Source organism: Aptenodytes forsteri, unplaced genomic scaffold (genome assembly GCF_000699145.1).
Source record: "Aptenodytes forsteri isolate BGI_AS27 unplaced genomic scaffold, ASM69914v1 Scaffold174, whole genome shotgun sequence".
Taxonomy (NCBI): domain Eukaryota; kingdom Metazoa; phylum Chordata; class Aves; order Sphenisciformes; family Spheniscidae; genus Aptenodytes; species Aptenodytes forsteri.
In genome coordinates this window covers 1,052,631-1,074,839 of record NW_008794603.1, presented here as the reverse complement: position 1 = coordinate 1,074,839, position 22,209 = coordinate 1,052,631, and the positions used below count along the sequence as shown (strand labels likewise).

The following is a 22,209-nucleotide window of genomic DNA, read 5'->3' as shown; positions in this document are numbered from 1 at the left end:
CAGAGGAGACGGAGTCCCTACATCCATGCTCCACCTGGCCCGCCCACTCCTGCGGCACTTAGCTCCGCAGTGTGCACGGTCTGGGGATGGGATCAGCTCTGCAGCATCTCTCAGAGCTGCTGTTTCCGTTTTTGCACATATCAGACAACCCTAAGCACTCAAACCTCCGGTTTTTTCAAAAATCATGATGGAGCTAAAACAAAAAGAAATTAGGTTTTGAACAGCACTAACATTAAGTTTTGTCTTCAGATTATTTTAGCCATGTTTGAAAGCTTTTTTTTTTTAATAAACAGAAATCTAAATAACTCACTTCTTTCAAAAATGAAAACTTAGGCTCTCTCTTGATCACCTGATTTCCAGGCACAGGACACCAAAAATGATAAAAACAAACTTCCTCTACCCTTCCCATGTATGCTGTGCCCAGGCTTGCTGACTAAGGGCTAAATAAAAGAAAGGAAGGAAGTACCTACTTCCATCAGGACAAGATTTCAAGCAGTGCACTGTAAGGCAAGCGGACAGCCTAAGCAAAAGCTATATATATACACATATAGTGCTGTTTAGTTTTGTCTCATCCCCCAGTTTTACCTTTTCTTGCAAACATCAGTATGTCAGGTTTGGTTTCGTTAGACATGCAAGAGGTTCGCAGCTCCAGGCTTTGCTGGAAGCGGCTGCCGGGGTCACACGTGTGTGCGGGGAGAGGAGGGAGGGACAGCCTCGCAGCCATCAGTTCCACTGTGCAATTACAGCGTTATTGCTGCGGCTGAACAGCAACCCGATACAGAACAAGAATGAGACCCTCTGTCAAAGAAATGCAAACCTAAGGACCCCTCAGACAAAATCTAGGTAAGAAGCTTTTCCTTTCCTTCAGGAAAATCCCATGCTAAGCTGCTCATTATCAGCAGGGTCTTCTTTGCACTGCAATAGAGCTGGAGTGCTTAAGCAGCAAATTTTCAGCTGAAGAGTCAGTAGCTCCTGAAACCAATGGAACTAGATGGCAATTGCTCATCTATTTGCACCATAATACAGATTTAATCTGATTCAGAATGAAGTCTGATTTTTGCTATAGGTTTGTGCATGAACATACCCCTGAAAAACCCTTTCCATGTACTCTTTACTTACCTACTTCTTACACTCTCTAAAAGCAAGTGCAGCCTACCTGGGATTCTTGTTGTTCAAACTTAGTGCAATTTCATTAACGGCATGTGGATGCGACATGACCATATTGAATCCATACTGAAAAGAGAAGGGGAAAATATTGTTTCAGTTTTGAGACTAGAATTATTGTCTTTAAAATCCAACAAATTACGTATCTCTGACCAGACCTGGCAGCAGTCTTTCACAATGCTGTAAGCTGAGTTTACCAGGTCAGCCAGCACATTTCCATCTACCACTGTGCCTAACAACTTCTCTGCCACTAACAGTGTCAAAAGTACTCGGTTTTGCCATGTCAGCCAACAAAAAGGGGCCCAAGAGCTGCTCCTGCACCACTGCCAACCCCTCTGCTCATCCCTTCCCCTCCCTTCTCTTTTTATTTCTGACACTCAAGCGCATCATTTACTCTCCAAAGAGGAATTTGCAATTCAGCTGCCAAAATCACTTCTTTTCCAGCATGCATGCTGCCACAGAGCGACTGCATCATGCAGTTATTGCACAAATACTGCTGGCTTTGCTCTCCAAAAATGAAAAAAGAACTGCTTTGGAAAATACTGTATTGGTTATTAGCACAAGATTGTTGTTTGCATCTTGCCCATCAGAGGTAAGAAACCCTGTAAATCCCAGGGGGCTGGTGTCCCCAAGGGCAGAGTTCACACACGCAGCCGTGTTAGAAATACCTCGCACGACCACACAACTTGCAATAAAGGTGTTCACCACAGCCCTTCTTTGAAGCACGTAACTTCTAGCTGTTACTGTTTTAGCAAAAAATCCCAAGTCTCTGAAGCTACCTGGGCATGCCATATGATCACAGCACTCCACTGAAGAGAAAAGAAACTCATGAAAATAAGATTAGCTTTGGTCTAGTTTATTCTTTGACTTGCAGTTATTGCAATTGCCTTGCGATAAACATGTAAGAAGGGTGAAAGCTTGGGTTTTCCATCAGTGTATAGCTCTTCTGAAAAATTCTCATATTTCCTAAGTGTTAGTACTAAATTCTGAGAGAAACTATAACTTCAGTTGTGTAGCTGCATGTCTAATCAGTTAGTGCAAACTGAGCCCATCCCTGCAAACGGGAACTGGCCCGATACGCACATGCTCTTATCTATGTGTCTTCACATCTGTACTAAATCATCTGCATGGGTACACAAGGACTGTGTTATATTGCTTCCCAGCTACACTGCCTAAGAATGAGCAAGAATTTAAACCTTTGCATCAGTTTTACCTTAACAATTCACCACTAACCTTTTCCTCCCCCCTCCCAACAACAAAACAAGTATGTGGTCCAAAAGAACAAAAAGGGCAATACCTGGTAATTCATTATGGCCCGTAAACACATGATGCAGACATGAACATCATCTTTTTTACTCACTAATCTGGAATTTTTTAGTGTTCTTCGGCTTGGCAAGGTGTTATACCTGCAAACAAAAACAGCGCTCATCAATCACAAGACTAGTTTTAGGCGGTAAGAATAAAGGAATGGAAATACTCCTCTGCTGGGTGAAAATGCAGACATCTTTCAGTTCTGCAGAGCAGACGACCATCGGACAATACACATGCAAATAAAGCAGAAAAAAGGCCACAGGCTGTTTACACTGGCAGCCTACGAAGCTCCAGATGCACGGCTCCACGACTGCCTGCTGGCCACCGCTGCCCAGCCCAGGGCCAGCACAGACCACGAACTGCCGGTCTCAGCCCTTCCACCCGGCGCAGCCGATGCCGCCAGCCACAGCACAACTCATCCGAAGCCAGGTACCTCCATCTCTTGTGGCATGCAACGGGGAAAGAATGATCCACCCATAACCAGAGGTATGCCGGATTGTTTTCCATGCACTCTACTCTGCACGAGCGACAGCACAGACTTTTAATGGAACTAAACATTCGTAGGCATCAGCAAACGTATTAATTCCCGCTGCATTTCATTGAAGAATGGTGCCTCTCTTCTATTCTGCAGCTGAGCTTTCTGAAAGCCCTCCAAATTATTTGAGGAAAATACAGCCCTTACGAACTTTCCTCAGAACAGAGGCATTAATTATTTTAATTGTAACCCCTAACTGGTAAATCAACCTTGAATTCAATTAAATGAGTACACAGAATAAACACAAAGGGAAATCTCTAAATCTGTCATTTCTATAGCATAGTAAATGAAAACCACATTTCAGCTCTTCCTGAGATACTGCTTATTTTCTTGAAGAAAAAACATGCTTCACGAGCTAGCACAGGAAATTGGAGACAAGGAGATGGGCTGCCATATGAAATACATGTATGTTCTTACATCTGTGAAACTGAACAAGCAACGAGAAGATTATGATTATGGTCAAGAAACTCTTTTGACAGTGATCCACCAACTGCTGCAACTGGCCGATGGTGTCCATGGTGATGCCGCGCTGCCCAAGGACCAGCACACTGCAGGCCAAGCCCCATCCAAACTGCGGGGGGTCTGCGGGGCCCCCCCAGCTGTGCCAGGGACACGGAGATTCTCCGCAAAGCTGTGCATGCTGCCCGAGCAGCCCCAGCCAGCGACACTGGGGGTGATGCTGACAGCAAAGGTGAAGGGTGGTGTTTGGGGTTGGAAAAACACATTATTTATCCTGCTCCCCCAATTTACACTGTAAAAACAGCCCAGAGAGAAGGTCCAAGCAGGTTCTCAATTGTTCACAGGGCTGCAGCATCCAGAGATTTGCTCCTGATTTACACCTATGCAGGTGAGAGCAGAGACCAGAAGGGCATCGGCTTGCCGGCTCAGAGGCTGATGAAACCTCTAGGCAGGCACAGCAATCCTTTTGCATTTGCAGCTATCACACTCGGGCCTGAAAATGGAGGAAGAAAGTATAAAAATCTGCTGATAGGAAGACAGAAAGAAAAATAATGTGATGCACGTGCAGTGACGTGCAAATTCTGACATTTGTTAGGCAAAGAGCAACTCCACTGGGGGAAGAAAGAGAAATTCATAGGTGAAGCTTGACTGGTGGAGTATATACAAGTAAAAACAAGGCTTCTTCAGACAACTGCAGCTGGCCTCACACTTGCCAATGCCACCTTTGCAGCCTGGAGAACACACACGGGAAGGCTTTTCTTCTCTTTGATTTGGGAAAACAACTGCGGTGGGGAAAGCTTCTGGTTTACAGCGCCCTTAGCTCTTGCTCCAGTCCCTAACCAGGAGTTAAACGAATCAGTGCTGTCACCCAGCAATGACTCAAAGCACAACTGCAAACACAGGCCGAGGCAGGGTGAGAAGGTGAGCTGGAGAACGGGAGAGCTTCCAGGGGACACACAGACCCAGGCTTTTCCATCCGAGAACTATCCCAACACTCCAGGAAAGTATGAGAGTCACGGAGGGAGTCAATGGGGAACGATCTGTCATTATTTCTCGTAACACGGGAACTATGTGGCATCACATGTAATTATCAGGTGACAGGATCAAAGCAAACCTGGTAATTTTTGAGGCACTCCTCCACACAGTGCTCCAGAGAGTGGGAGCTCTTCAGCAAGACTGCTGCAGAGCCCAGAGCCTGGCACAGGCTACAAAAGCACTTACACCAATTCACAGAGGAAAAAATCCATCAAGAACTATTAAACAGGAGATGCAATCCTTAGATCAGGATGCTTAAATCTACAGACTGCTGGAAGCAGGAGCATGTACCAGGAGAAACATCACTGGGTATCTGCCTTGCTCATACTAAGCAAGTGCTCTAAGCATCTCCCGCACCAAGCGTCTGCTCCTGGGCAACATCAGAGAGGGTTTTAGATACGGCTTTGGTGTTATCACACCTCACTCTTTTCCTCTGACTTCCTCTGCATATTTTGAGCGCATTTGGGGGGTTGCCCTGTTCATTGCCAATGCTACTGTGCAAGTTACTTGTCTAATCCATGCTACTCATTTTGTTCAAAAAAGAGGTGTAGCTTTTAAAATCAATGAATAACATTATTAATGATAATAATAATAGTAAAGATTAATAATAAATGCATGAACAAATAATAACAGACTTGTTTTATTCTGACTCACTAGCTCACTCTCCAACACAAAGAACATCCTTACAAATTTTCTCACTTTAAATGTACAGAACAAAATGAATGAGCTAGCTGGTACGAGGGTCTGGGCGTACTGTGTGCCGGGCAGCCACCACAGCTCAGCAGCACCCTTGCTGTGTCCGCCTGTGCAGCTGCGGGAGCCTTCCCGGCTCTGCAGCTCCAGCACAGGACGAGAGCAGAATGCACAGCGAGCTCCGGAGCGCAGTGCAAAACCACCCTGCCCACAGAGAGCCGGAGACTCTCGGGCATCAGCAATTACTTCCCTTTGCTTTCATTTTCCAGGAGTGCCGAGATGAAAGAAACCCCAAAATTCAAAGCAGAATTCAGTCAAACTGCCTTTTTTTCCCATATATATGCATGCATAAATCAGCTCAGGGCACTCCAGACGGATTTCAGGTTTGCAGGAAACTTGACCTAGTTTTGCCTGAGCCAGAGCAAGCGGTTAAAGCACGGGAGCTGGGTTTCAGGGAGCAGACCCAAGGAGGGGCGCAGGCTGTGCCTTGTGCCTTGGAGGACCAGGACAGGATTAGGCTGCTCCCCACGCCGCAGGGCTGTCCCGGCTGGCCCCAAGCCACCACGAGCACTTTGGATGGGGTGCTGCACTGCACCTCACACCTGGGCTCCAGGACACTTTGTCCTGCTGCTCCTGGTGGGAACGGGGCTGGCCAGGGAGCTCCAGCCGGGGCTGTCCTGCCGTCCTGCCCGCGTCCCCACGGACGGGGCTGACTGCCCACACACAGACCCAGCGCTAGGGGACTCGTTCGTCTTCCAAACCTCCCTTCCTGAGACAAAAAGAAGAGCAGTGCAACCTTTACCTGGGAGCCCTACATTGAGTCTGAACTGGGAAGTGTGGAAGCGCTGCCAGTGTTGGCTGGAGAACGTGTAACCACACCACACCAGCGTATTTCCATACATTCATTTCACTAAATATGAAAAACACTGCAATAAAAAGATTTAAAAGTCATTTCTAGTCCCTACAATGACTTATCTCAGTTTTAAACTACTAAAGGCTGCATACATTATTTTCCTTTAAATTTTAAATAAGCGGAGCAATTAGATCTTTATCATGCCACTAACAGAAGAAAAAAATCTTCCTTGGTGCCTGGGGTATCAACTCCTTAAATTTCAGAACGCCTTTAAACATCTCACAGAGTTTTGTCAGCTGTAACAAATGGGAGCAAGACTCCTTAAACTAATAAAAGATGACCATAAAGCCAGAATTTGGCATTTCCAGCTGCTTGGGGAACGAGAAGAAACAGAATTGGGGAGCGAAGATACTCTGCAATGCAGCAGAACCCTGGAGCATGCTGGGTCCGATCTCCCTAGGAACTCAGCCTGGGATCCAGCCACCTGGACGGAGTCGTCCCGGGCTGAGAGATGCTCTCCTCTACACCTCTCACTACCCACATGGCTTTCCAGGCACCTAATCAAACCCCCGCTCTGCAGAGCAATGCAGGCACCAAAAGGAAGGTTTGAGGTGAAGACAACATTCGCCTCTTCTGAAGAGGTGGAAGAGACCCACAGAAACCCAACAAGGGCTGCAGACATCCCGTACTACCTGCCCGCAGCTGGGAAAACTGCTGTTTTGAAGCCTGGAGGTGTTCACTTGGAGGATTCTCATGACCAGCCAAGTAGGCAAAGTCAGAAGTAGCTGTTGTGTTCTCTTCCCAAAACCCAAGATGACCCTCACCTCTGGGGACTCTGCGCCAGGGCAGGTACACAGCTCCAGCCCCAGGCTGCACACCTTGCTCCGTGCTCTCTCCGCAGCAGCCCTCCTGCCTTCCCCACCATCCCGCACATCCCTAGCCAGTGGTGTGTTATTCAGTGATCTCATCAGCGATATTCAGAGCCCACACCCTCCGGCTCACAGAGATTCCACCCGTGTTAGTTTACGATTAGGCTGAGAAACGGGTACAGAATAAGCAATTGAGAGCTGCAGTGCAGAGAAAATATCTCTAGCACAGATGGGATTCTGCCCTAGATTTAGATTGCTTCCCTTCAACAGATGCAAATGTCTTCACACAGACATGAATGCCAAGAATTAATGAGGATTTTTTGTACAGAAACTCTTTTACGACAACTCTGCACACTGCAACTAAGGCTCAAGATGCTTTCTGTGTATTAGTGACAATTGCAACGATCCCTATTTGTTTCTTTCCTAAAGGCAGGGCAGACTGGCGGTAGCTCTAACACCTCCCTTTACGTGACATGAGCCACGCCAGGGTGGATGATCATCTTCTGCTTTTATTTCATTTCTTGTTACTAAACATTAGGCTGATCCGAGCATCTGGATGAATCGTTGGTTTTGATTTCCTGTCTGCTGCAGGTCAAAGATTATGTCACCAAGAGTATATTTATCCTGGTAATTAAATTCAGATGGTTCCTCTTTTATTTCCTCTGCCCCTCCTTTAAAGAAGAACTATAAAACCTTACTTCTGAAAAAAGCAGAAACAGAAAACCTGACCATGTGCAAGCTCCTGCAGCGTGTAATGCTCTCCTCCTGCCAGCCATCGGCAGTGGGTACGGGATGTCACACGTGGGGAGGGAGCTACTCCACAGCTTCGTGCGTTTGCTGCTGCAGGCTATGGGGAAGTAGGCAGGATCTGGCATTTCCACAGCCGGGACACTGCACCCACGTGGGAAAACCAACAACCATTAAAACCAAGGCTAAATCTGTGCTGAAATACACAGCACAGTTCAAGGTTCTTTTCCTCGCCCAGATCTAACAGAAGTACATTTCTGTTCAAGAATAACTCATTCATCATTTTTATTCAATTTGTTAGCAGTTTAGTTAATTAGGTGCTTGTAAAGGCACTGCCATGATGCCTCTGGAGACCAGGCTGCGCTTTTACCCACCAGCCTCCTAGAGAAAGGTGAGAAGGACCACTCAGCCCAGCCAGCCTGAAGAAATTTATTTTGAAAAACTATTCCTGCCTCCACGTCCACGTTACTTTGTTAACATGATCAGCCAGGACCACTTGAAAATGTCCAGTGTGTCCTGGACTCACCCAGCACTTTGTACAACTGAGACCTAGAAAACACAACATGCAAGGGCATCTTCTGGTGCAAAACAGCTCACACTAACACTGAAGACCCACAGACGGATAATTAAAACACCTACGCAACAAACTGGGATACTCAAAAGCAAATAAAAGCCCTTTCCACGATGGTAAGTGAGCATAAATCTCAACACAAACTCCTGCCATCTCCACCAACTTCAATGGAAGGACTTTCATGCTTAAAATGAGGACGTGGGCCCAGTCCAATGCTGTAGACTTCTAATGCACCGCGTCAATAACCAATACAAGTTACAGCTGGTTTCTCCTATCATTTTTATCTTATTACCTGCTAAAGAATATCATGCCCTCATCTGTCTACACTGGCTCCCTCACAGTAGGAGCAAGGAGAGCAGAGGACAACCCAGGGTGGACCTCACCACCCCCGTGGCAGCTCGCCCAGCTCTGTGTGGGCTGGGACTCCTGGTTTTCATTGGGATTTGGTGGTTTTTGGATCGCATTTCTGCGATTTTGTTGTTGTTGGTTTGGAGGTGGTGGTGTTTGTACTATGAACATCCTTCTGACAGCAGAAAAAGAGTTTGGAAGAGGAAGGTCTTGGCACTTCCTACTAAGTTTGGATTTCTCTGATCTCCTCTTAGAGCAAGTTACAAGCTGGGTCTGCTGGACGTGGGGACCCTGAACTTGCACCCCTCTGCAGGGGATGAGGCCTGGAGAGGGAAAGACCACGAGCCTGTGCTCAGTGGTGGCCCCCACAAGCACTAAAACCAGTGAGGTGCAATCAGCTCCTCCGCTCGTGCAAGGGCATAAATATCTGCCCTGGGTGAGCCAGAGCAGGTAGCTGTGCTGCCCGAAAATGTCTCCTTCCTGCCACTTCAGACAAGAGCGACAAAGCTGGTTTGTGCTACAAACGTAAAGAAAATAAATGACTTTGAGCCTGCTGGTTTTGTCTTCATCCAAAAGAATCCGGGAAAACTATTAATCCATAAAGCTGAGGAGATATTTGCTGCTTAAAAAAGGCGAGAAAAGAAATCGAAACAGCCGGCTTTGGTCTCCCTCCCTCCTCCCAGGCTACGCAGCCAGTGTGTGACTACAGATGTAAATGCACACACAGGTGGTACTCAGCCCTGCAACGCTGTGCGCATCCCACGTAACTTCCAGCAAGGGAACAGCGTGTTTCTTCACCTCTGTACGCAAACACAGACGGGTACCATAGGGGATTCTCCCCCAGTTCGACCAGGGCATTTACCTACAAACACCCCCATAACACCACCAAGCAGGCTACATGAAAAGGGGTGCCCACTGCACTGGAGCTACCCTTGCTTGCCAGAGACACTGCTGCCTGACTAATGCCTGTCCGAGGTCTGCAAAAATTGTGGTCTTCAGGAAGAAAAACCAGAAGAATCACGAGACCAGCAACTGACTGCTCAAAAATATGCTCTGTTAGATTAGCAAGTATCTGACAAAAATTATGACGACGAAGTCAGCTGTCACCCTGAGCAGTGGCAGTGTTAATGGCGAAGTCCAATGCATTGCAGCCTAAGACGCAGCACCAAATTTGAGTCCAATTATTGAATGCATTCAAAGCCCATTTATGGATTAAGATACGTTTGCCTGGATCGCGCTGTCATTATGGAGTCCACAGATTCTGAAGAAAGAAATGAAGTTTCTCAGTTCAAACCACATAAAAATTGAAGTATTTGACTCCGAAGAAAGGGAATTTCTAATGGACTGGGACATTACAAAGTCTGCATTAATACTTATCTGACAGGAGAGTATGACTTTCATGTGAAAGTAATGCTCTTTCCCCCAAAAAAAGCAGCAATAAAATCCCCAAAGGTTCATCCCCATTTTTATCCTTCTGCCCTCATTTTGGTGTTTGCTTCCCAATTCCCTGTGCCTCCTCTTAAAAAAAAAAAAATCTTCAGTTGCCAAGGAAACCCAGTGAGCAGTGAATTGGCAGGGTTTAGCACTACTAAAAAGAGCTACGGGAAGCCAGTTAAAGTCACAATTAGAAATGGATAGCCTCAGCCACGCAAACGAACAGACAGAAAGCCTCCGTGCCCACGTCACCGCCGGGTGAGTTCACACCGCGGCAAGCTTGCCCTGGCTGGTTGCAAGGGAACCGCTCACTACGATGGAGCCACATCGTTTGCAAGCGTGCAAGGGGTATAACCCTGCCAGTACTTCCTAGTGTTGCTTTGTGCTTATCTCCTATTCCTTTTGCCATAATTAAATGTGCACAGCACAGATCAGCTGGGATCGTGCAGGGTCCTGCGCGCTACAGCAGGTTTACTGCTACTGAACCCTGAGGACAGGCAGGAAAGCTGGTGCCATGGCACTGCCACAGAAGTACCGAAAATGAGAAAAAACGGTGTGAAAGCTGGCACGAAACACTGTCTCCCCAAATCTTCTTGCTGTTTTAATAAAAAGGAATCCAGGCCAAATCTGTTTTCATTTTTCATACTGCTATGGCATAGCAGGGATGAGTCCAGCTCCTGAATTTTAAATTACCCTGTTAAGATTGTCAGACTTCTCCTTTTTCATCCAAGAGGGAGGACCGCTTCTTCCTTTCTCTCCATTTCAATGGTTTTTATAACAAAGACAGAAGAGGAGCTTCCACACAGAAGAACCTATGGCCTGGGTGTCCGCATGTCCCAGACACGTCGTCTACCCAGTGACGGGGCAGGAACCTCCTGGTTTTGACCAGAAAATGCCATCCTGCACACTGTCCTCATTTGATGAGCACCTAGCTTGTACTCAGGAAAAGATTCTGTTTCAGTTAACTAATATTTACCAATTATACAAAAAAGCTCTTCTTAAAAACTTCCCACCTACTTTCAGCTTTTACTTTTTTTAATAAACATAGTCCCCAGCTATTGAAAAAGTACACATTTTAAAACACAGATTTTTTTTTTTTTTCTTTTTTTAAGGAAAAAAAATTATGATGTCCCGTTCTCACTTTTGAGATTATCCATGAAACTTAATTCTATCCTTTTTTTTGCATCTACCATTTGCCTGCTGTATGAGGCAAGCACTCTCTGGAAAACTAGCCTCTAATATTATTTGTGAAGACTTTTAGGATGTGTGCAGACAGGATACAGGTTGCAAATAAAGCCTTTTAGGAACTGAACTTTACTGTATTAAGAGATATTTTTTTTTTTTTTTTTTTTTTTTTTTTTTTAAGGAAACACAAACCGAAGATGCTAATTCCACGTAAATGTTGGACAGTTTCGGCCCAAGCTGCCCCGGTACAAAGATGGCTCTGCAGGCAGGGGTGGCACTTGGCTGAAAAGCACTGTACTAGGTTACATTTCTGCGCCAGTGTTGGATATGAGTGAAGTCTCTATTTGTAATAAAAAAGATGAAATAACATGGACAACGACTAAGGGCTCTATGTCTTAGGCATGAAACTAATAATACTATTTGCAATATGATAAAGAAAACTACTACCTTGTTTCAAAGTAAAACACATTTTATTTTCTTTTAGAAAATCCCACTCTACGGAAGCAAACTACACTCTGAAGTTATAATGTGATAACCACACGTTTTGGAGGCTGAAAACTCCCCCTGATGCTCAGGCGGTCGCTTTACCAAGACGTATGATTACTAGATTATAAGGCATGGGGAGCAGTGCTCGCCACGCGGCTCCCATGCCCTGCACAGCCCGTGCTGCGTGTAACCTTGCACCTGGGACTTACGAGATTTTCCGGCTCGAAGCCTCGTCAGCAGAGCGCAAAGTGAAGCCGCTCCAGAGGCAGTTGGCTGAAAAGCAGCTCTGGTGGTGTTTGAACTGAAGTTGCTCAGGCAGAGAAACCAATCTGATGGTATGTGAAAGGCGGATGAGAGCGGAGGAGGGAAGGATGCGAGAGAGAGAATTGGAGAAGAGCATTTGAAAGAGGGAGGGGAATGAAGGATGCAAGGAAGGAGACATTGAAATGGAAAATAAAACAGGTAAGGAATAAAGGGGAATGTGAAAAAGGAAAAAGGATGGAAGGAAATGAAGAGAAAAAAATGTAAGAGACATGTAATGTATACCTGACTCATGCATTTCTAGCGTAACTAATCACAAGCATGCCTCCGAAAGACAGCAGAATCAGACATCCTCCTGCAAGCACAAGACTCTACCATTTCTCTGTCATAGTAATTAAAGATCAAAGAAAACCAAAACCACTAAGAACACCTTTGCAACATTTAAAAAATAAAAAAAATCAACTGGTCAAGTGATCTTGCCGCACTCCACAGCCTGTATCTCTTTACCAGAGCTGTGTGTCTGTCTCCTCCTCTCCGCTGCCTGCAGTCTGTGAACTACATCTTCCAGGTATCACATCCGCTACCACTCAGGCTGTAGGTGGAAGGCACTCACTTAACATCAGCTAAAGAGCCGACATTACCATTGACTGACAAACCAAAACCGAACCTCAACTGGAAGATGTAGGAAAAAGCCACAAGTTCTCACTGGCTCCATCTTTTTTGGACTCCTTTATGCTCACAGTACTATGTAACAAAACGCCACAAAAGCCAAAAAAAGTCAAAAAGCATATGAGCAAATGCCATTCAGCCCTCTGAGCTGCGCCCCTAGGTAACAGTACTGCTAGTCTAAAGGTGATGTTTAGTATGTTTTATAATAGTGAAGCATCGAAGGAATGTAACAGAGTTGACTGCCGTTCAGTCCTGGGAAGTGACCCTGCCTTTTGCACAAACTGAAAAAAACCCAGTATTCGGAAAGAGAGACTTCATAGTAAAGCCTGGGGTGGTGGCTAGTATTTATAGCAGGTTTGAAGGATGGAAGTGGCCTTTTAAAAAAAAAAAAACAAACCCCTCTTGTTCATAGCAGCATGGAAGGAATGTGCTGCAAAAGAGACCTTTTTGGACGAGACACCAGATCGGAGCCCCAGACTGGCTGGGTCCATGGAAATCTTGAGGGACTCTTTGGAGAAGAGGAATTGCTTCCTCTGTGCAAGCCACATTGTACCTGATGGAAACGTATCGTGCATCCTTAGATCATTCTGCCATTGGAAAGGGAGGCAGAGTTATTCTTGTCTCTTCCTCAATTGCTGCGTAATGCTGCCCTGAGTTACTAGCTTAGCACTTCTTTCCACCTCAAAACCATCAGTAAAACGACACGTTTCCTATATATGTCAAGCCTATACTGTGAGAAGAGGGAAGATGAAAAATCTTCTAATTGGAAAACCATACTGACTCTTCTCACTTGGGCACTCACTGTTTGCAGGTCACCCGCTGCCTGATTTAACTCCTTACCGTAAAGTTGAGTGTCTGCCAGAGCGGGAAATGCTGTTGCCAACTGGCGAGGGTAAATTACCGCCTCTGTGCAGGTCCTCAATAGACCGGCTCCAAGGTTTGGACTTGTCCATCGAGTTTTCCACATTGTTCTCCAAACTTTCAAAGTCAAACCTGAAAGGAAACAGAAAGTCCAATGCCGGGTTAGGCAGAAAAGATGCACATTTTCCTTCCTGTTCAAGATCTGCAGATTTTAGCAGGTCCCAAAAGATTACAAAACGAAAGGAAGAAAGCAATGCAGGCTAACTTCCCTTCGGCTGCAATTCAGCGCGAGCTTCAAATGCATAGTGCAGCAAATCTGGACCTTGACAAAGGGAGCAGCTAACCACACGAGCATACAATTTCAGAAGGATCAAACAGCTATGTATTATTCTACTTCAATGTAAAATAAACACATCGGCTGCTTTGCTGATGATTAGCCCTGCCTTGAAGGAAAGAGGGAGAATGCTTAAAGCTGTCTCCATTTTATTTCAATAAATCAATACGTTGTGCAAGTACTAATTCAGTTTCCTCCATCACTATGCGACCGAGCATTTACACTGGCTTGCTGGCCCTCATGAATCTCCCAGCATATGTAATACATTACCATAATCATTACAGATTTTCTTTGATTTCTGACTCGTTGCCCATTGTACTGCTATTTCAAGCAAAAATTGCTTGTTCCCCTAACAGCTTTTGAGGTTATTACTCATGTTTACCACGTTAGAGAGGGGAAAAACCCAGCAAGCTAACTTGCATACATTTGTATAATTTTAGGAAGAAAGTCTTTATACAAACACTTCTTTTTGCTGTGCACAGTTTTTTCCAGTGTTAGTAACATTTTAAAACATATAATTTTCCTTCATTAATTTTACTGCAACCCCACCAAAAATCTCTTTTCTGTGCGATGGTATATATACATCTGATGGCATCTTTTCTAAAAATAAAACATCAACTCTACTCAGCTCGAGTTCCTAACTACAACAGTACCTTTAACCTATCGCTTTTCATACAATTTTATACAAAAATCTATTGCTACAATATCCTGAAGTGAAAGCCTGTGGATATACAAAACAAGATCCTCAGCTGACGATCTATTTCAAATTGTGCGATATAACGACTAATGAAAGCTGATTTGTTCCCAATTGTTTTAACAGGGTATATTTAATGATTTATTACCTAAATGACTAAATCTGACTCCCAGCTAACCAGATGTCAGAACTGCAAAAGCTTGTTTCATAGTCTTCCTGACTTGCAAAATCACCTTGAAATTCCTACTCTTGTCTTGCAGCACAGCTACTGCACGCAGTGCCGACAACTTTGCTTGCCACAAGCCTTGTGAGAAGTGGTTCGTGTGTGGATGCTGCTTTGAACATGGTAGACGCTATTATAATTCCTTGGGGTCGGACGCTAATAGCAAACCTATTTCTAAGGAAGCCTGCATGCTTCCACACATCTGTTGAATGTTTTTGCACTGTACCCCTAAGACGGTCAGAGCCCAAAGCTAAAAAATATGCCAGTACAGTCTTAGAGATAAACAATCTCAAGGCTTAAACTTAAGCTTTTGTTCTCTGCAACATGTTATGACCCAATGGTTTTGGATTAACGTTACCATTTTCTCTGCTCTAAGGTACATACATAGTATTACACCAAGCTGCTGGCAGGAAGGCTCTGCTAGAAAAGCTGAGCATCTGCCCCAGCATTCCCCCTCTTGCTCTGTAGAGATGGCAGGAGTCTTGCTTTGACTTGCAAGCCCAGAGTACCAGACATGTCTTACTCACGTGACTGCATACTGTGCAAACGACAAGTACTCCACCAGAACATCCAGGCCTTTGTTTTCTTCATTCAGGAACTCCCTGACCCATCTGTTAGAAAAATCATTAGACATCAGAGCGTTTCACGGGCTTTGTGCAGTTACTGGAATTCTTGTCAGATAAGCTAGAGACAGATCCGTTGCAGGAAAGGCAGCACTACTGAGCAAAACTTTGATTTCTCAGTCAGGAAAAAGAGGACTTTTTGAAAATGCCCTTTATTATTTAGAGGACTTTAAAACAGTCCTTTAGAGGACTTTACAAAATGTGTACCGAAATGAACTTTTTTGCAGCACTAAGATGGGAAAAACATTCCACCAAAAATAAGCATAAAAACCCCTACGCGCACTTTGCATTGCTCAGAAACCAGACGTTCACTCTTCTAAGCACTGAGCTCCAGAGTCGGTAAGTGCCTTTTCCACCACAGCGGTGTTGCTGCAAGAGGGCCACGGTTGCGCTGGGGAGCTCGGCAGCTGCCCGGCTTCGCTCCAAACCCAGGCTCATCTCCTACCTGGCACACGCTGCTGCGCAAACCACCAAGCAGTGGTTACAGCTGCCTTCTAACGCATGAGTTGCAGGGACCTGGTTTATTTTTTTCCACATCCTGATCTCCAGCAGTATTTGTAAAGCATACGGGCAGCACACCGGCAAAAGAGTAACAGCACCAAGGGTGAGGTCTGACATCCTGGATGTACATTTAACAGTAATTTTGCCTTCTCTTTTTAAAAAATGTTAACCTATTGCTGTGAATTTTGGTCCCTGAGAATTATGCAAAATAATCTTCAATTCAGAAAAGCCTGTTATCTTCCAAAGCTTTCAAAAACTCAAAAATGCCAAGTAAAGTTTGAAAATGCATACATCTGGGGGCAAACCCAGGCGAGCAAGGAGCCTCAGCACAGCCCCAGCTCAGCTCTCCTCCAAACCCCAACTGGGGCAGCTGAAACTCCACCAGGAGTGGGTTAGGTGCCACTGGAAGGAGTGGGGAGCCAGGGAGGGAACCGGGCCTCCGGGCTCGCTCTGCCTCTGGGGCCTCACAGCTATGGATCCCCTGCTCTCAGCAGAGTGGGAATTCATTACCTCTGAGTTATTCTAGTCTTCAGGTTTTAAATCTTTCACTGTTTACCTGCTAAAATAAACAACCTGGCATTTTTATAAAAGGTATTTTGAAACGCATCTTTCAGCCAAGTGAACCACATAAATAAACACTGGTCTTGTCAGCCTCCTTTATTTATCTGGTGCACCAACACGGTTCCTTCCGCGTACCCATGAGCCATCATAAATCTTCAGAGTGTCATGCTTTGTCTTTGGTGGGGAATCTTTTGTGCTGCAAAACAAGGGAAAACATAGCAGGAGCCAGAGCAGGGGTGTGGGAGAAGTTTGTTGGAAATATTTGTGACGGTGCAGCTTGCGGGAGGGTCCCCCACTGTCATGCACGGTGTCCGTGCACACCACGCTGGGGAGCCGGCTCCCACAGAGGGAGAACAGCTATTCCTCCCACAGTTTAAAATGCCCTTGTTTCCACGAAACAAGAGCAGCATCCTGTAAAATCAATGTAATTGAGCTGGACACAGCGTGTGATCATGATACAAAACGCTGAAGAAACCTTCCTGGCTGACGTACCAGTGCTGAACCAGCTTCTGGTCCTGAGACCCAAAGCAGGGAGGTGAGACCAGTGGAAACGCAGATGGGAACAGCATGTTCGATAAAAAACTGAAGGCTCTGCGATTCTTTTACTTTTGCTATTTGAGAGGAATTTTGTGCTTTGTAGAAGTAAAATACTGGGAATATTACTCACAGCCGGGCTTCACGAACTGCATCATGTTAAAGCTATAAAACAGCATGGGGTTTTTTTATATATATATTTATAGCTGCAATACTATTACTATTCTAGACACAGTCATGCTCATTGCTGCTCTGACTGACTTAGGGTGAGCAGAAGTTGACTGCAATCTTTTCGCAGCCTTCACAGAGATGTGGATGAACCTGTCATGAAAGGACTAAAGCTGAATTATTCTCCTGAGATGCCCAGCTATCCCTTAACTGAGCCCTTCAGGCTTTAACGATCAATCAAGTGGTATCGCTGCTTGACATGCAAAGAGATGTTTTCTCAAAGGCATCCATCAGTAGATGTAAAACAATCTTAGACCAGAGGACATCAAAGTTCTTACCCAATGTGATTTGTTCTTAAAGAAATTTCCAGTTCTCGGAGTACTTGAGTAGACTCTTGGACTCGTCTTCTGAATTTCTGTAATTGAGTGAGCAGGCAAAAATAACAATTAGACTCATGTGATGCTATTAAAAGTATCAACATCTCACACAGTGCAGAATGAATAAATAAAACATTAAAGTAAACTGAGAACCCCTCTAAATCCTGAGGAATGCAACAACAATAGTCCGGCAGTCAACAAAAACATACTCAGAAAAATAACTTCTGTTCCCATGCGCATTTTTGAGTTTCCAGGATTAAGAAAATTAAAAGCCTGTAGAGAAATAAACATTTCTTTACAATACAAGCTTTGTTTTAGTATCAAACTCTCCATTGAGAACTACAGCATTTGGGCTTCATTCTCAGCCTGGTGCTTTAATCTCACCTTCGAGACTTTACACCCACACCAAAAAACCTGCCATGATTTCTATATAATTACCAAATCTGTGGGTGCAAGCCAATAATGAAATACACATGTGCTGCCATCTGCATGCTTTAACAATTTGTGCACACTAAATTGTATCTGCAAAATTAGATGCTGGGAAAAGGCCATAAAACGTCAGAAGTAAAACACTGGGCAGCAACGCAGCAGAAAGGAGAGGAGGTTTTGTGACATCTCCGTATGGGAGCAGAAAGGGCGACCTGGGAAAAACCTCACTGGGATGCAGCGAGAGCCCCACTTCCCTCCACGGCTCACAGCAGGCACCGGTCACAGCAGAAGACCTCTAAATGCACACTGACTTGTCTCAAGTCGAGTCAAGCAGCTCCTCTCCATCCTCTGCCAAACCAACTTGCAGCAGGGCAGCCTTTGGTGTGCAGATAGAGCGAGCCAGTGATGCCTCCTCCTCGCCCAGCTGGAGAAAGACTGTTGTCTTCTCTCCTGCCTGGTGCTCCTTGCCCATGGCAATCTACTAAAACCGCTGGATAAATTATGCTGGAGCAGTTGTTTTGGTAAATTCTCATTTGTGAACAAGCTAAATGAGAGCAGAAATGGATGGACAATGATAATCATCTTGGAATTGCAGTACTTAACAACCAACTTGGTCATCAGTTATCACACAGACAGACTTGATGTGTTTGGAAAGGGCTTGTAAGTGCTTAGGACGCAAGCGATGCTGCTGCAAGTAGGACTATGCTCTGAATACCAGGGGGAAAAAAGGGTTTGTTCTCAGTGCACCACAATAAACCCACAATAAAATCAAGGGGACTACTTGGCAGTTAATAATTCTCCTGAGTTCATTTACTGAGGTGAAGATGATGAAAGGATAGGATTTATCTTGCCTTGCTGACCTATGTGAAAATTATCAGCTGCCTTTTTCACCAGGGTTTTACACATGCTAGTTAGCACCACTGGCTTACCTGAGGCAAGACTAAACCCCAGCTCAGAAAGCCACTGGCAGACTGAAATAGATGTCTCACAGTAAAGTCCTAGTAGACACAAGGCACTATTAATTTTTACTTTGAAATAGCTAGTTGAGATCAGACATAGAGTTTCTCTGGACCTCAGTTAATTAGCTCAGAGTACAAAAACACAGTGCCTTCTCTCCCGAGACAGTTTACACAATATAACTGCAAGCAATATAAAACATTACCTCTCTAGAAGTAAAGGTAAAATATTGATGTAGCAAGAGGCAGGCAGGAGACAGGGGTGGGAGGGCATGGCAGAAATAGGCAGCATATTCCCATGCAGGACCGTCAACCTCCAGTGAGGCCAGGCTGCTCTTTGCAACCATGGCAGAGAGCAATGAACCGGCTCTGTGCTTTACTGGGCTCTAGGAGCCACCAAACTGCAATTTCTTTAAAAATGTGTAATTTCAACACTCTCATTTTCCTGTTTCAAAATTCAGCTCAGATGAAAAGGAATTGTTTTCCCGGGAAGAGCCATTACGCCCCCAATTACAAGCCGAAACACACATTTTGCAGCAGCGTTTGGAGCCACCTTCTTTTGGCCACGCTTGGGATCATCAGCAAAAATGCTGACACCACCTCAATTACAGCAATAATCCTGGTAATACGAGCTCTCCCCACAATATCGCGCGTCCGTCCAGAAGCCCATTTGTAAATCTTTCCGCCTGGCAGTCCAGGCTGATGAAAGGCTGCTGGTGATACAGAATAACGCAACAAAAGAGAGGAACTCAATGGAGTTATTTTTAGGCTCCTTCGGTTTTGTCATTTGCCATGGGACTCTTATAGTGGCATTAGGATAAGAAAGGCTTCAATGTGTGCCCACAGAGTAACCACAGAGCAAAGCCAAACACTAAACGAATTTCAAAAACCCTTCAGGAGAAAAACACAAAGACCCCTGTTCACCGTTTTTTTTAAAAAACTATAATCAGCTACAGGCAAATTTAAAGGTTTCCTACTAAATGGTTTCCTACTCCTTGTTAGAGCCTCCAACAAGAGAAGCACTGTCAGAAGACATTACTGCAGCCTTGAAGACACGAGCTAGCGACGGCGTGCTGGAAGCACAGGGTACCCAGTGTCTGCCCCTCGCCTTTCGCAGGGATGGAGGTGCACCTCCACTGCGGCTGGAGCCGGCCCCGGCCTGGAAGCCGTGTCAGGATACATATTTTACTGCAGGGCACCAGCCTCAGCTAATTGTACGGCAACACAAAGCAGCGATTGTTGAGGACAAGGCAGAGCCAGTCAATGGCAGGATCTGCTATGCTCTCGCTGCCTTTTTTTGTTTTTTGTTTTTTTTTTTAAAGGCTATTATTACTATCAACACAGGATATGAGCTGATATCCAAAGTGGTTAAATACCAAGGGTTCAGAGATGGGCCTCTAAACGGGATGTAGGTTGACTGTTATTCTAAAATCCTGGAGGCTAGTACTAAGTCCATCAGAGCGGTGCAGAAATGTCAGAACCATCCACAAATACATCCCGGTACAGAAGCCACACTCAGGGATGCACGACATTCACGTGAAAGGCCAAGTGAAGTGCCTGAGACTTTCGTGAGTGATTATCAAACTATTTTGGACAAAATAATACGCAGAAGGATGGATGAGGCTCTGCCATGTAAATACACCCCAGGTTACATCTTTACTTCACAACCCTGAAACCTCAGATGAGGCTGCAAGCGAGAGGTGAACTGTGCCAGCTGCACTGAACTTCTGTCACGCAAATGCCCAGAGAAAAGGACTCAAAACTTCAACATCCCCTTCACACAGGTGAGAAAAGTGCCATCCGCCAGAGGTTTTATTCACCACCAGCGCTGCCCACATGAAAAGTCAGACCTAGAGTACAGCTCAGTGATAATTTGTCAGACTATTTACTGAAGCTACAGTTATTAAAACAAGTTGTTTCATGTGTCAGATGGTCCTTTTCTCTGCAACATCTGTTCTCCTTTTTGAGCTGTGAAAACTGCAGCGTCTTTCCAATTTCTCTTTGCTCCTCTCTGCCATTTGTTGCATCTCCGAGACTCTTCTCGGAGACTTTTACAGGACCTTTTAGACAAAGGCAGGAAGGAACTCGGACCCCGGGACCATCCTCGCCGAGGAACAAGGGACGGGTGAGAGGAAACAGGACGCTCCTCACCTTCCTGGTTACAGCCGGGTCCAGATAGCCCTTCAACTTCTGGATGTATGTATGTGGAGGATTCTTCACTTGAAATCTTTCCTGCAAAGGATACAAGAATAAACATCAGCCATTTCATAACATCTTCTATATTTCCTTACTATATATATAAAATGCATGCACACACATATATATTTAAACAGTATGCATTTATAATATAGTTTTATATGTACATACCTTATATACATAAGTATATAATATATGCATATACAATATGCATGCAAATAAAATATATTTACCTGTATCTCGATATTCTGAAAGTTGGTATTTATAGAGGATGCATAAAAATATACCTTACATATTCAATGACAATTTTCAATTTTAGTTACACATACAAACACACACATCTGAAATAACAGGGTTTCTGCTACCCAGGAGTACTGAGAGAAAAGAGAAGCGTTAGAAGAGCAGATGCCTGTCCATGCTTGATTGAAAGCCATCACCACAAAAACTGAGACACCTTTTTTATCATTTGGAACAAGCCTAAAAACACGCTACACGGTCTATTCATGGGAGAAGTCACATCATTTCATTGTTCAGACTCCAGAAAAATTAATGCAAGAGTAGTATGTTAGCAATAAACAAGTAATATTTTAACTCCACGATATTAAATTGGATTGCCTCTGTAAGTGGCCCACCAGGTCCCAGCCCAACCCTTTCTGCAGGTTCCGATTTACAGGGAGGGGCACCGGACTGGCGAGGGCAGAGTGCCACACGGGCACAGGCAAAGCCTCCCCTGCCATGGGCACAAAGCGGTCACACAGTATTTGGGCCACAGGGAGTTCAGCTCGTCCTGGTTGAGCCCCATATGAGAACGATGACCGGCACTCTGTCTTTATTTCCATTACAAAGCACGCACAAGCCTGGCCAGCTCTCCTGGAAATAACGATGCAGACTTCGTTACCAGCCCTGCCCAGCCACCACACAGGAGGGCTTGTTTATTCTACATAAACACCCCCAATCACAGCAGCACCCCACTTCCTACGTCAACACAACGCTTGAGCACCAACGCATTCATCGTGCCTTGGGGTCAGCTCCCCACACTATTTCTGCCAGCAACACTTGCCTGGGGAGCACGTCGGTGGTTGAGCTCATCCCAGCCACCCATGACTCCCAGCGATTCGGAGGGTTTCCTTCA

General features: G+C 45.1%; 1 protein-coding gene across 1 annotated transcript in view; it reads right to left on the bottom strand.

Moving 5' to 3' along the window:
• FMNL2 (formin like 2) overlaps positions 1 to 22,209 on the bottom strand; it is a 77,185-nt gene that overhangs the window by 43,571 nt on the left and 11,405 nt on the right. The window contains exons 3-8 of the mRNA XM_009273176.2: positions 21,033 to 21,113; positions 17,458 to 17,534; positions 15,260 to 15,343; positions 13,461 to 13,613; positions 2,462 to 2,570; positions 1,157 to 1,233 (exon numbers count right to left, since the gene is read on the bottom strand). Of these exons, the coding sequence (XP_009271451.2) occupies positions 1,157 to 1,233; positions 2,462 to 2,570; positions 13,461 to 13,613; positions 15,260 to 15,343; positions 17,458 to 17,534; positions 21,033 to 21,113 (581 nt within the window). The remainder of the gene's footprint in view (positions 1 to 1,156; positions 1,234 to 2,461; positions 2,571 to 13,460; positions 13,614 to 15,259; positions 15,344 to 17,457; positions 17,535 to 21,032; positions 21,114 to 22,209) is intronic.